The sequence below is a fragment of the Esox lucius genome, chromosome 1, assembly GCF_011004845.1.
Source record: "Esox lucius isolate fEsoLuc1 chromosome 1, fEsoLuc1.pri, whole genome shotgun sequence".
NCBI classification, from domain to species: domain Eukaryota; kingdom Metazoa; phylum Chordata; class Actinopteri; order Esociformes; family Esocidae; genus Esox; species Esox lucius.
Genome location: NC_047569.1, coordinates 2487906 through 2502531, shown reverse-complemented (window position 1 = coordinate 2502531; position 14626 = coordinate 2487906). Strand labels below are relative to the sequence as shown.

Here is a 14626-nt window from a genome sequence, read left to right as displayed (position 1 = left end):
CCAGTGCCATTGGAAGCCATGAATGCCCATGCCACCACACTGCCTCCACCGTGTTTTACAGATGATGTGGTATGCTTCAGATCAGGAGCCGTTCCAAGTCTTCTCCATAATTTTTTTCAAAAGGGACTGTTGATTCAACACAGTTCAGTGATAATAGATCATTCTGCCCACGCCTTCCTCATCAATACAGTTAGAAATATACTATACATAATAATATTGGAAACAAAGTTCCTCCTGCTGCTGAGTTTTTCCAAAGCCATGGAGCCAAAGCCACATGTGATAAAATAACACAATTTTAAAAGGGTACAATGGAAATGGAAATCTAAAAGAGAGGGTCAATGTAAAACAATGGTTTCACTGTTCACATGAACAGTATGCCACAATTTGTAGTCATTTTGAGTAGTTGAATGACACAGGAAGAGATGTCCATTTGCTGTCCATCAAAACTAGTCCACACTTTGACAGGGTGACGAATCAGGACACAACTCATAATCCTAAACCAAAGTATGCATTCATACTGAAGATAGTAATACAGACCATTTGAAAAAGGGGGCTCAGGGCAACACATTTGTTTTTGCCATTTTGTTGCAAATCTAGCCCTCGCTTCTTCACATACAAGAGCAACTTCACCTGGCTGATGGAGGGCAGCTTGTCCAACAGTATCTCAAATAAAGGAAGGTATCTGATGGAGAATTTGCTGGGGTTGCTTGCACATAGCAATGGCATTATGTAGCTGTTCCAGCTGTTACAAGTCACAAAACAATTTACCATAGCTTTTTCCTGGTGTCCTTATGGTATAAAGGTAGCTAGCTCGGCTAGCCAGTGCCATTAGGCTGGTTGGCTAGCTACTAACTATTGAACCTTTTCTTAACCAAAATGAAAACATTCTCACATATAAACAATTATTAGGCAAATATATCCGGGCTAGGTTGTTTAGTCAACATACTGTTGCGCTTATTTCAGGTGCATCCCTTCAAATACAGTTCCATGCACGATTTATTGTAGCAAGCCTAGATTGGAGTCTATAGGTAGATATGATAAATGTTTCCTGAAATGTGAGTACAATGTTTATTTGTATAACAATATTTTACTGCATCACCAAAGGGTAATACAACGCCGAGTGTGTTTTCGACTTCAGGTAACTAACTTAAGCAAAGTTAGTAATGTCAGCCTACATCTGGTTTGGCTAGCTAGCCAGCTTGTAGGCTACTGTAGCTTAACACAAGTAATGAAGGTATCTAACCCTCTATCACTGTCTCTCCACACTTTGCTTGCAGCAGAGTCTGCCCTGTCAGCAAAAAAAGCAACATGGGTTTTGATGTTGTTTTTTTAATCAAGGTTCTTAGAATTTCTGATTTATCTGATTTGGACAAGGCCTTGTTTTGGGCTTCAGGTTATAGGGCTTGGGTCTGCCGTGCTAGAATTTTCAAGCTTGATTAGAACTCAATTGGAAATGTCTGAATTTAAGCTTGCTATTTCAGTACACCACAAGAGGTTGCCTTTCCCCTGCAGTCCTATGTAACTTTAACTATTCGTTTATACTTGTGTTATTAACAGAAATTTGTGAATTTGGAATAAGTCTTTTCTTGGAGTGGTGGCCTTCTGATTTATTGAAATACCTCCATTGTACAGATGCAAATCTGTCAATAAGCTATAAGTCAATGATCCAATATGTTTATCATTAGAACATATGCACACAAATATAGCCAAAACGTAACACATTCATAACCTCACAATATAGATGTAGTCTGTATAGAAATAATAAATATAAAGTCCAACCCAAAAACCTAAGTGCTTGCATCTAGGTTTGCTGGCTCTCCTGTTTGATTGTTTGGAAAACAAAATGCAGTGAAATTGCTTAAGTGCAATTTTTTTGGTACCAAGGCGCTTGTTGCAAGGCCAAGTGCTTGCGGTCTTGTTTTTTCTTATTTCTTCATGGTGGAAAAGTCCACAGAGGTCAGTGATGTCACAAGATGAAATGTAGTTATCTGAAACTAACAGGCAGTGGTGCATGCATTGCTATAAACTGAACCTGGATGGACAGTTATTTATTTGGCAGTGTATACCTTTTATGACATATTGAAATTCATACTGCTGTCATTATCAAATACTGCGGTTTACAGTATTACAATTCTTAACTACAGATGATCATCAATCAAACTGGCCATTGCATAATAGAGAACTAAATATTTCATGATAGTATAATTAAATACTGACCCCAGCTCAGTGTCAGTTATCATCTCTTTAAATTGTCTTTTTTCCCTTACCTGGTGGTCCTGGGTTACCAAGTATACCCTTCTCTCCCTTCAGTCCTGGGTCTCCTGGGGTTGTTTCTATCTTACTTGGGTCGCCTTTATCTCCTGCCATAGGTGAGCGTCACACAACAGTCAGTGAGAAAAGAGTATGAAACATTCACATATCTGATAAAATAGATAATTTATCAGATATAATTTGGTTTTCTTCTGAAAATTCAGCGTGTTGGCCACAACATAGAAAATAGTGTTACACTTTTTTTTTCAAATAAATAACAAATTGTTACATTGCTGGAATGCCATCTGGCTCTTAAAATCTTTCTTTCTTTACCTGGATCTCCAGGAATCCCTTTCAATCCTATCACTCCAAGGTTGCCCTTCTGTCCTTTCATCCCTGGTGGCCCCACACCTGGGGGGCCCTGAATCCCCATCTGGCCTTTCCATCCACGCACACCTGGAGGGCCAGAATCCCCCAAATCCCCCTTGGGACCTGGAAGTCCCTACAACAAATATATAGCAAACTGTTAAATCTGGGAACAACAGGGGCATGGTTCAAATCATTTTCCCAGTTGTGTTTACTTCTCTTTGAATTTTGAGTTTAACACAGGGATGAGGTAATTTGTTTTTGTGTTTGCGGTAATTGAAGAAAAAAGGAGCATGGTTGTAACAATTTTGTAAAACAGGACACCAGGCACAGAGTTTACGGACAACAAAGGGTTTAATAACAAAAGTCAGGCAAAAACAACAAAACAGCAGGAACAAGGCAGGCAAGACACACACAATTACTCAACAAGGGCTGAATTGAACTGGGCAGACTAAACAGGAAGCTAACAAGACACAGGTATAAACAATAAGGATAAAAAGACAGGCTATACTATAGAACAAAACCAAACAAAACCTAACAGTGGGAATGTTATTTGTACGCCAAACTACACACACTAGTACATTACACTGTGTTTTCAAGCAAGATTTGGGGGCAAAGAATGAATGTAATTATCGTTTGTTTCATTTCACAAAGCCTCCATGTTACACGGATCCTGCTATAAGTCAATGATTATGTGGTCAAAATTTCAGCGATAGTTCATTTAGCAAATACATTGATAAATAAACAAGGTGTCATTTCTTCTTTCTAAAAAACTGACAACTCTGATATGGCATAGGCCATCCCTGTCCCCCTCCACTTGACCAGTTATCTAAACATCATCCTGGTAGACTGGACACTACTACCTAGCTAACTTTACAATACACAATACAATGGCTTGTCTTAATTTTTTGATGGATTCATTTTTGGAAGTGGTTTTAGATGGTGATACTGATACACACGTTTAAACCAGAGTAGACTACGGTACAAGGGACTTGAAACAGTGAGGTAGCTGTACATATTGAGATTTTCTAACTGCATCAACTCATGCATCAACTCAAGACATTCAAATACAGATTAAAGAATGTATTTACATAATCACCTATGGTCATGAAGGCTGGGTCAGGACCAAAAGAACAAGATCGCGAGTACAAGCAGCTGAAATGGGTTTTCTCAGAAGGGTGGCTGGCTTCTCCCTGGAAGCTCAGCCATCCGTGAGGAACTCGGAGTAGAGCCGCTGCTCCTTTGCATCGAAAGGAGCCAGTTGAAGTGGTTCGGGCATCTGGTAAGGATGCCCCCAGGACGTACAACCATTTCACGCACAACCATTTCTAGGGTTTACAAAGAATGGTGTGAAAAGGGAAAAACATCCAGAATGCGGCAGTCCTGTGGGCGAAAATGCCTTGTTGATGCTAGAGGTCAGAGGAGAATGGGCCGACTGATTCAAGCTGATAGAAGAGCAACTTTGACTGAAATAACCACTCGTTACAACCGAGGTATGCAGCAAAGCATTTGTGAAGCCACAACATGCACAACCTTGAGGCGGATGGGCTACAAAAGCAGAAGACCCCACCGGGTACCACTCATCTCCACTACAAATAGGAAAAAAGGCTACAATTTGCACAAGCTCACCAAAATTGGACAGTTGAAGACTGGAAGAATTTGCCTGGTCTGATGAGTCTCAATTTCTGTTGAGACATTCAGATGGTAGAGTCTGAATTTGGCGTAAACAGAATGAGAACATGGATCCATCATGCCTTGTTACCACTGTGCAGGCTGGTGGTGGTGGTGTAATGGTGTGGGGGATGTTTTCTTGGGACACTATAGGCCCCTTAGTGCCAATTGGGCATCGTTTAAATGCCACGGCCTACCTGAGCATTGTTTCTGACCATGTCCATCCCTTTATGACCACCATGTACCCATCCTCTGATGGCTACTTCCAGCAGGATGATGCACCATGTCACAAAGCTTGAATCATTTCAAATTGGTTTCTTGAACATGACAATGAGTTCACTGAACTGAAATGGCCCCCACAGTCACCAGATCTCAACCCAATGGAGCATCTTTGGGATGCGGTGGAACGGGAGCTTCGTGCCCTGGATGTGCATCCCACAAATCTCCATCAACTGCAAGATGCTATCCTATCAATATGGGCCAACATTTCTAAAGAATGCTTTCAGCACTTTGTTGAATCAATGCCACATAGAATTAAGGCAGTTCTGAAGGCGAAAGGGGGTCAAACACAGTATTAGTATGGTGTTCCTAATAATCCTTTAGGTGAGTGTAATATATATGTATTTTCCTTTCTCTCACAAGCAAACAATGTTTAACTGTCCAAGGTGAATATCAAAGAAGAAATGGGTAACTTGCTGTCTAGCTAGTGAAAACGAATTGTGAACAATTGTGAACATAACTGACCGATAAATTATTTGAAATGAGAATGATATTGTGAAAATTAAAACTTTATTTTGAGGAATACAACATCATCGTTCTTTGAATTAAACAATACCACTTGTCTCTGTTTGTAGTGTTTTAGAGTAGTTTCTTGCTTGCAAAGCAGCTTTGCGATAGCGGTACGTATCGTTTCCATTCATTAATTTGTACAATGCTAATAATGCTAATTACTGACTGAGACAGAGCTGAATAATGGATTGTTTTAAACAATGACTATGTGCCTGAAGGAACAATTCGGGGTAAGGGGACTGTAACCGAAATAAGATTTTTGGACAAACTATCCTTTTATTATCTAAAAAACGATTTAGCCGATTTTCCCATAGTTTCGCGTTGGGTGATTTGTTTGTGCTCCATTTGTGCCAGTAAATGTTTTGTTGTTGCGACTGTCTTTCTTACCGATACAGTTGAAGACTTAATGACAGAGCTATAGTGGAAAGAAAGTAAAGCCAATGTGCTAACCAGTAGAAATGTAGGTTATGTACCAACATTTTTTGCAGCACAAACTTTTTTCAGCACAAACCAGCACAAAGGAAACAAAAACGACTGAGCCTATTTTGAGTCCATTTGGAGCAGGTTGGGTGGCTCAGAATGAACAAATAAAATATTATTTAATATCTAAGAAATGATAGCAGCGCAAAAGACAATTGTAATGGCACAAATGGAGCACAAAAGATTAAGCCAATTTCGCCAAAGTTCTGCGTTGGTTGGGGTGGCCAACCTCATGCAGGTATATTACTGACCTATTGATGTTCCACCAGGTCTTTTTTTTAGCATTACACAACTTTTCCAGTCTTTTGTTGGCCCTGTCCCAGCTTTTCTGAAACATGTTGCTGGCATCAAATTCAAAGTGGGCATATATTCTTCAAGAAACAATAACATTTCTTAGTTTCAGCATTTGATATGTGGTGTACTATTTTCTATTAAAAAGAAATACGATTTGCACTTAATTTGATGTTTTTCTTAAAATTTTACACAGCGTACAAACTTTTTGGCAAATGGGGTTGTATGCTTACAGTTTTTGTGAGTGCTTTGGCACAATTCTCAAATGATAATGAATATTTTCAATATAACGTGCAAATCTCCAAACCATTGGGCCGTTGTTCATAACAGATTTGAATTTCTCATTCTTTTAAACAGATTGCAGATGTTTTAGCACATCCATGCAAATGAGTAAGTACAATTGTCTTCAATCTGCATATTTACCAATTGAATATATGTTGCTTCTTAGTTTAATATTTGCACTCTCCAAAACATGTATGAACTTTTTCACTGTGTAAGTCATCATATGCATATTGTCCATTTAACCTTAATCTATCAGGCATGCTGTATATATCATTAATATCATTACAGTAATATGGATTTTTTTTATATCCACTAAATTGATGACAGCAGAACATTGCAGGGGATGGTTGCGGCATGCAAGAGAAAATATCAGGTTTGATGTCAATGAAAATCTGTAGCCAGACAGACAGTAGCCATAGGACATCCAGTGAGGTGGAGTCTTTAGTGTAGCACCCCAGCTTTACTTTGTTAGTGTTACACTATACATAATTTTCCTTTTTTGTATTATATTATGCTGTGTATGTTTTCTGTGCTGTAAGAAAGTTACTTTACATTAAAAAAATACACTAAAAATGTCCATGGAAGTGCAATATGTAATGTAAAACCTTGCACTGTTGATATTGGCATCTGAATATGATTCTGTTTGATACACTATAGCATTCAGTTAGCTAGTCAGAAATAGAGTAAACATTCAGTATCAATACTGACAGAACATCTAAACATTTTGACCACCATTGTTTACACAATGCCAAAGGAACTTTTGAGGGCACTGCATTCTATATCACACAGTAACTTTGTTTATAAGCATTCAATGTTTTGGGTGAGTTATGACATTTTGCAGGTTAGCTATGGAGTTTGGCTGTACCATATAAGCTATTTTGACAAAGGCACCACAAGCATTGAGAATGACAACACTGTTTCAAGAAATGAGCTAAAGCAATGAGGAAAAACTGTAATAGTGCTATTGGGTTAGAGCATTGTAGGCAAATTTCAATTTTTTTTAACTTTACAGTTTTTCTCAGTCACTTTGGCACATTTCTCAGATCTACTACTTGTTCAACCTCCACACCATCTATTCACTTGTGCACATCATAAATGCAATTTCTCATTCTTTTGAAAAAAAAAAAATCCAGTGCTTTGGTACATTAATGCAATTTATTGTGTATAATTGTCTGCTTCTTCCTACATTATCAATTGCTTATGTCATGTTGATCAAAATATATTATACCGGTTCTTTTTTAATAGTCTTCCCTCCTAAAATATCTAGGCATTAGTTCATTGTATAAGTAATTAAATGCAAAATGGTTGAACCAGTTGTCATAATCTGTCAAGCATATTCTCTACTCAGCCACATGATCCTGCTGGCTGCCATGGATGCAGCATGTGAGGACATCATAGCAGATGCCTGCAGAGGCATTTTTTCTGTATTGCATTGACATTGAACCGTAATTTGTTGAAATATCTACAGAAAAAACAAATGTGAATCCTGTCCACTCTGTTGCAATCAATATCCCACATACAGTAATGTGTAACCTTGTACTGTTGACATTGTACAGCTTTGTGCATTGCCAATCACTGTCATCAAAACCAGAGGCATAGTTTAGATCAGCATATACTGTTATATTGACAACATGGATAAGCATTTTGACTATCTTGTTTGTGAACAATGACACAAGGACTTATCATTCTGATGGCACAGATACATTCACTGACATCAATATTTATTTTTGAGAGACGACCTAAGTATTTTGAGTTACAGTTTTTTGCAGGTAATCCATAGTGTGGTGCTGTTTGTACGAATTGTTTCGAGAAATGCACTTACTGGTTTGCAAATGTTATGTTAAGAATTATTCGAGAAATTTACCAAAGCGACTGAGAAAAACTGTAAATGAATCATATTCACATGCAATATTGTGATTATTTGTGAAAATAAGAACGACTACGCCAATAATATATTACTTGTGAAACAAACATCCTATCGCCTAGGCTAGGGGTTCGTCCTCCTCTCAAACAACCATTACATCGATGCTAGCTAATAAATAACTGCAATCAACAAGAGATTTGCCAGATAATACATAATGATATGAAGCCAATAAATATTATAAACGGTGAAGATTGTTTAGGGTTAATGAATTAGGTGGATCCGAGATATAGCATTCCATCGCAAGGCATAGTCATCGGGAGTATAGAAAGGTGCTACTGAAATACCTTTCTGCAGGATATTCTACTACCGCTGGATGGAAATCCAATGGACAGGTGGAAGGTAGGCTAAATGAAGGAACATTCCCCCAGCAATACATGTGCATCCCTGCGACCTCAGTACCATCCAAGTGGGTGTTTCAACTGCTGGACTAACCATACTCCCCCTAAAGATTTTATTTAGAAACAAAAGAAACATTTGAGATTTTATATTATAGGCAAAACAAGATCATCTTAATAAGATTAATCAATTGATTGATCTTTTACGAAGTCGACCATCGATTAAGGAAAAGCCATAAAAATTGCAACCCTAGTAAGAATAAACATGCAAATGTGACTTTTCTGTTTACATGTAACACATTGCTACAAAAAATAAATTTACTGTATACCATCAAATGCGCATATTATATTTTTGTATCCAACTGTATTGTACAGTATCTGTAAGAAATACAAGGGAACAAGGCTTCAAGTGCGGAGCACATCAGATGTTTATTGAAATAATCCACAAGAGGAGGCAGGAAGCATGGTCAAGGGACAGGCAGAAGGTCATACACTGGGAATCCAAAAGGCATGCAAAAGTAGAGGTTGGGGCTAGACGAGGAAATTGGAGTCAAAGGTAAACTAGGTAAAAGCAGTTTGGTACACAAATATCCAATAACTGTAGAAATTCCAGAAGGGCTTAGTATAGTTGCAGTGAAAACAAACAAGACTAACAAAAGCAAACCAAGCATAGTAATATACCATCCTTAGAATGGAAACAAAACCACAAGAAACTAAATTAAAGCTGCAAGCAGCATTTAGCGGGTTTCAGCATTAAACTATTAATAGCCAGATTGCAGTTTTTCCAGTAGGAAACAAACCAACTCATGTCCATAGCTGTAAACAATATTACATGTATGGTTTTTCCTTTTCACTAGTATCCCCATGTGGCCAAATGGAAACAATCTTTCATATAAACTAAACTCACAACCCTAATCATGTGTACCAAATGTAATCTCCCTTTCATTTGATGCAATAGAAGTAGCATTTTGAAGCATTTTTCACAAATTCTGAATTGCCGAAAAAACATTACGCCCGACTTAATGGGTCCCAATTGCAAATATAATCCTTGGGAGAACATGGATTTGTACACCTGTTCTCAAAATTTTATTTAAACAGGTTTAGCGTGGTGAGCTTGCAAATATAGGAAACCTCAATAGCACCACCATGTGGATGCTAAAAAATTATTTGCACTCATTATGGTTGTATAATCTTTGTTAACATATGCACCAAGTAGAATCTTAATATCATTATCCTTATAGGAGATGTCTATATATGTGCAAAACCACGCCCGTGCACATGTTCATCTGTCAATGGCGGCCATGTTTTTCAATGTCCATAGATGCCAAATATCAAAGTATGTGAAGATTGGACATTTGGTGCCAGAGGAGATAAAATGGCAGCCAAACACTGAAAGTGAAGTTTATGAGTCCCAATGGCAAATATGTTTCTTATTAGGAGGTAGACTTATCTACCTCTTTTCAAGGCAGTATCTCAAACTGGGTGAGTGTGGTGACCTTGCTAATGTGAAAAACCTCAATAGCGCCACCATGTGGTTGATAAACATATCTTTGCCGTAATTTTTTGACATACTGGCCTGGCTGCTATAACTTTTGAGGACCTTGGTCCCTAGATGCCAAATATCAAAGTACATGAAGATTGAACTTTGCTGCCAGAAGATAAAAGTTTTTAGTGTTTTTCAAAAAATCTAAAATGGCAGCATGGTGCATCTATATACCAATTTTCAAGACTCTAGGTCACAAGGGGCGGGTGTGGTGAGTTTGCAAAAGTGTGACTTTGTAGGCTTATGACAGCATCACCATGAGGCCGACATGCATGCCACTTCACCAGAACTTGCGGCCCTTGGCCCTTAACTACCATAAAAATGTGGGCACCTTCAAGACATTTTATCTCACAGGAATTTGCAAAAAACACCCTTTTTTGCAGGAATAATAATAATTACAGCTACAAGCAGCATTTAGCGGGTTTCAGAATTGAAGCAACTACTAGTCAGATGGAACATTTCTTTTCAGTTTATATCCATAGTTGCAAACAATATGATATATATGGTTGTTCCTTTCCTCTAGTGCCCCCATGTGGCCAACTTTAAACCTCATTCACACAAAGTTATATTACAACCTTGATCATGTGTCCCAAATGTAATCTCAATGGCCCTCATTTATCAAAAGTGCGCACACCAAGTGCGGAAATGCGCATGTTATATGTTCTCATCATTTATGTTATATTATGTTGTTTAATTATGATACTGACTGTTGTATACCCAAAATTGTGCAAGAGTTAATTGTGCGCATGTGTGAAGAGACGGGACTTTTATTTTGACCTGTCTCAAGTAAAAAATGTGTAGCCGTATACTCAGCCCCTGCTGGAATTCCCTCGTGCACTGATGTTATGCCAGTGCAGAGATGTAAACTGAAAATAAAACAGTATTAATAGTTATATTTGGAGTGATCTTTGGTGGATGGATGACAACAAAATATTGCACATGGACATGGCGGAGAGAAATGAAACCTTAACAGCGCAGAAAAGAAAATCCTAACGCACTGACAATCTAAAAGATGTGATGTATTATGACCTACTGTAAAAAAAATATATATATAATTACAAACTTCAGTGTTTATTTTTGTGCAACATGGACTTCAAGGTTTCATTTGTGTGACTTTACCAAAGCATTTGACTTATATGTATTCAGACTGACAAAATAATAAAAATGACATTCTTCTTCTTTTAGACAATAATAGAAATAATAATAATAACGACATTCTTCTTCTAAATAACAATAAACGTCATTGATAAATATCATGAAATAATAAGACGAATATTACAAATTGTCATTCAGTTATTAATGTGAATGAATGGTACTCCACATCACATCATCATCTTTTATTCCGCTTTTTAAACTGCCAAATGAAACAATTTTCTTTCTTTCTACCTCCCTGGTGATCGTCTCAATCTCCACGTCAGAGAAGTTTTATTTTTTTGCCGTCTTCCGTGTGTCCATGGCGTAAAATGAGGGCGTGGGGGAAGCGAAGACTTGAATATATAGGGGCGTGTTATTCTAATGACGATCGTTTTCATCCGCGGCATTTATCAAGGGAAGGTATTGCGTACACCTGCATTTTAAAGGTACGCACAGTTTCATAAATCAGGCGATGAGAGGAGTGTAAGCAAAATCTTACGCCAACATATACGCCCGTTTCTACGCAAGAATGATAAATGAGGGCCAATGTGAAAAAGAACAACAGATAGTGTTTTGGCTATTATGCCGCCACTGTTTGGCCAAACTGAATTTACTTGCATGTTACATTGCAATAGTTGGTTACATTTACCTCAATTGGTATTATAATAACATTTTCTGCATTTGAACAATATATACTTTAAAAGTCTGACACTATCAGAGCAGTACAACACCTTGAACAATGTAACTAGGAAGATGTTTGACATGTTCAGAATGTAATAAATGTAGCCTAATTGGATGACAAATCTAAATGAATGGAAGTGTGTCAGTCTTCCCCAGTGCAGAGCATATTAATCATTCTGGTGACATAACATTATAACAAATGCTTTAGCTATTAAAAATGTGCTCTTGGTAGAGAGGATGTTGTGTTCAAGCCTCGGTAGATAATCCATTCTCAGTAGTTAAGTAATTTCTGTTTTCATTTGTTTCTACAATTGCACTTCTGGGGGCTAAACTTATCAATTGCAACTTTTTAATTGTAGACATGGCAGTTATATTAAAATGAAATCTGAGCTGTAATTAAAAAATAACACATGGGCACACAGGCTTTATGCCCGTGCCTTCCAAATTCAATATATTTTATAATAAGAATAGGGAGGGAATTTTCAATAATTTAAATCTGGACAATTATTGGTTTTATTGTTGCCATCTGTAATAGTCTTGATCATCAAAACTAAACAGTTAAATAAAAAAATTAAATACATTTCTCATTGATTTTAATATGCATTCTTAAGTAAACATACCTTTAAAAATGATAATGATTATCTGTGCTGACCCCACCATTATCTTACAACAAGCAAAATTTGAAATAATTAAAGGTGAACTAACGCTAGCTTAGACTGAAGCTCTTCAAGCAATTATTTTTGACGAAATAATCATGTCAATGTTGCATTCCAGTAAACATTTGCTTACATTACCAAGTCATTGTACAACTGAAAACAGAGAAATAACTTAGCTACATGAGCATAGATTAGCTACAGAGGCTTGAAAGCATGACACCATCTATAAATGGTCAAATTATTATTAGCAAATCCATATGTTATAATGTTCATGGCACCAAAATGATTTTAGATGGAATAATGCTAGCTTAAACTGAGGTTAAATATATTTCCGTTAGCTAACATTACCAGCTAGCTAACGTTGATAGCATTTATCGCTAACAGTAGCCCTTTTTTGACCTTGTCTAGGTAGTTATTTTTTTTAGCCCGAAAAAGCAACGAGGCACCCCCCTCTCCATCCTATGGGCCCACCACTCATGGGAGGAACTGCTGGGGTCTGGTGCGCTGCCATATGGGTGGCAGTGAAGGCTAGGGGCCTCGACGGACCAGACCCAGGCGGCAGGGCCTGGCTCTGGGGACGTGGAACGTCACCTCTCTGTGGGGGAAGGAGCTGGAACTTGTGAGGGAGGTGGAGCGCTATCAGTTAGATTTGGTGGGGCTTACATCTACTCACAGTCTCGGTTCTGGAACCGTACTCCTGGATAGGGGATGGACTTTATTCTTCTCTGGAGTTGCCCAGGGTGTGAGGTGCCGGGTGGGGGTTGGGATACTCACAAGCCCCCGGCTGAGTGCCGCAATGTTGGAGTTTACCCCAGTGGATGAGAGGGTCGCCTCCCTACGCCTACGGGTAGTGGGGGGGAATCTCTGACTGTTGTTTGTGAATATGCCCCGAACAGCAGTTCGAAGTATTTGGTCTTCTTGGAGACCCTGAATGGAGTCCTGTATGGGGCTCCAGTAGGGGACTCCATAATTCTGCTTGGGGACTTCAACGCACACGTGGGCAATGATGGAGACACCTGGAGAGGCATGATAGGGAGGAACGGCCTCCCTGATCTGAACTCGAGTGGTCGTTTGTTGTTAGAGTTCTGTGCTAGTCATGGATTATCTATAACAAACACCATGTTCGAACATAAGGATGCTCATAAGTGTACGTGGTACCAGAGAGGCATGATAGGGAGGAACGGCCTCCCTGATCTGAACTCGAGTGGTCGTTTGTTGTTAGAGTTCTGTGCTAGTCATGGATTATCTATAACAAAAACCATGTTCGAACATAAGGATGCTCATAAGTGTACGTGATACCAGAGCACCCTAGGCCGAAGGTCGATGATTGATTTTGTGATCGTGTCATCGGACCTGAGGCTGCATGTTTTGGACACTCGGGTAAAGAGAGGGGCGGAGCTGTCAACCGATGAGCATCTGGTGGTGAGTTGGGTCAGGGGGTGGGGGAAGAGTCTGGACAGACTGGGAAAACCCATACGGATAGTGCGGGTGAACTGGGAACGTCTGGAGGAGGCCACCGTCTGAAAGATCTTCAACTCACACCTCCGGTGGAGCTTTTGTGGCATCCCTGTGGAGGTTGGGGACATTGAACCTGAGTGGTCGATGTTCAAAGCCTCCGTTGCCAAAGCTGCAGCGGGCGGTAACCCTCGAAGACCCTGGTGGACACCGGTGGTCAGGGAAGCTGTCCGACTAAAGAAGGAGGCCTTCCGGGATATGTTATCCCGGAGGACTCCGGAGACGGTTGCAGTGTACCGACAGTCCCGAAGGGCTGCGACCTCTGCTGTGAAAGAGGCAAAACAGCGGGTGTGGGAGGAGTTTGGGGAAGCCATGGTGAATGACTTTTGGTCGGCACCAAGGTGTTTCTGGAAAACCGTCCGCCCCATCAGGAGGGGAAAACGGGGAACTATACAAGCTGTGTACAGTAAGGATGGGACACTGTTGACCTCAACTCAGAAGGTAATTGGGCGATGGAAGGAAAATTTTGAGGAACTCCTAAATCCCACTAAAACGCCCTCTATAGTGGAGGCAGAGCTGGAGGCTGATGGGGAAGCATCGTCAATCTCCATGGCAGAAGTCACTGAGGTAGTCAAACAACTCCACAGTGGAAAAGCTCTGGGGATTGACGAGATCCGTCCAGAAATGTTGAAAGCTTTGGGTGTGGAGGGGATGTCTTGGATGACACACCTCTTCAACATTGCGTGGGAGTCGGGGAAAGTGCCTAAGG

At 39.4% G+C, this 14626-nt stretch overlaps 1 protein-coding gene across 2 annotated transcripts in view; it reads right to left on the bottom strand.

Annotated features, from left to right (window-relative positions):
* col4a3 (collagen, type IV, alpha 3) overlaps positions 1-14626 on the bottom strand; it is a 303630-nt gene that overhangs the window by 112492 nt on the left and 176512 nt on the right. For both annotated transcript variants that reach the window (XM_029119708.2, XM_029119709.2), the window contains exons 26-27: positions 2584-2752; positions 2268-2360 (exon numbers count right to left, since the gene is read on the bottom strand). In XM_029119708.2, coding sequence (XP_028975541.2) covers positions 2268-2360; positions 2584-2752 — 262 coding nt within the window. The remainder of the gene's footprint in view (positions 1-2267; positions 2361-2583; positions 2753-14626) is intronic.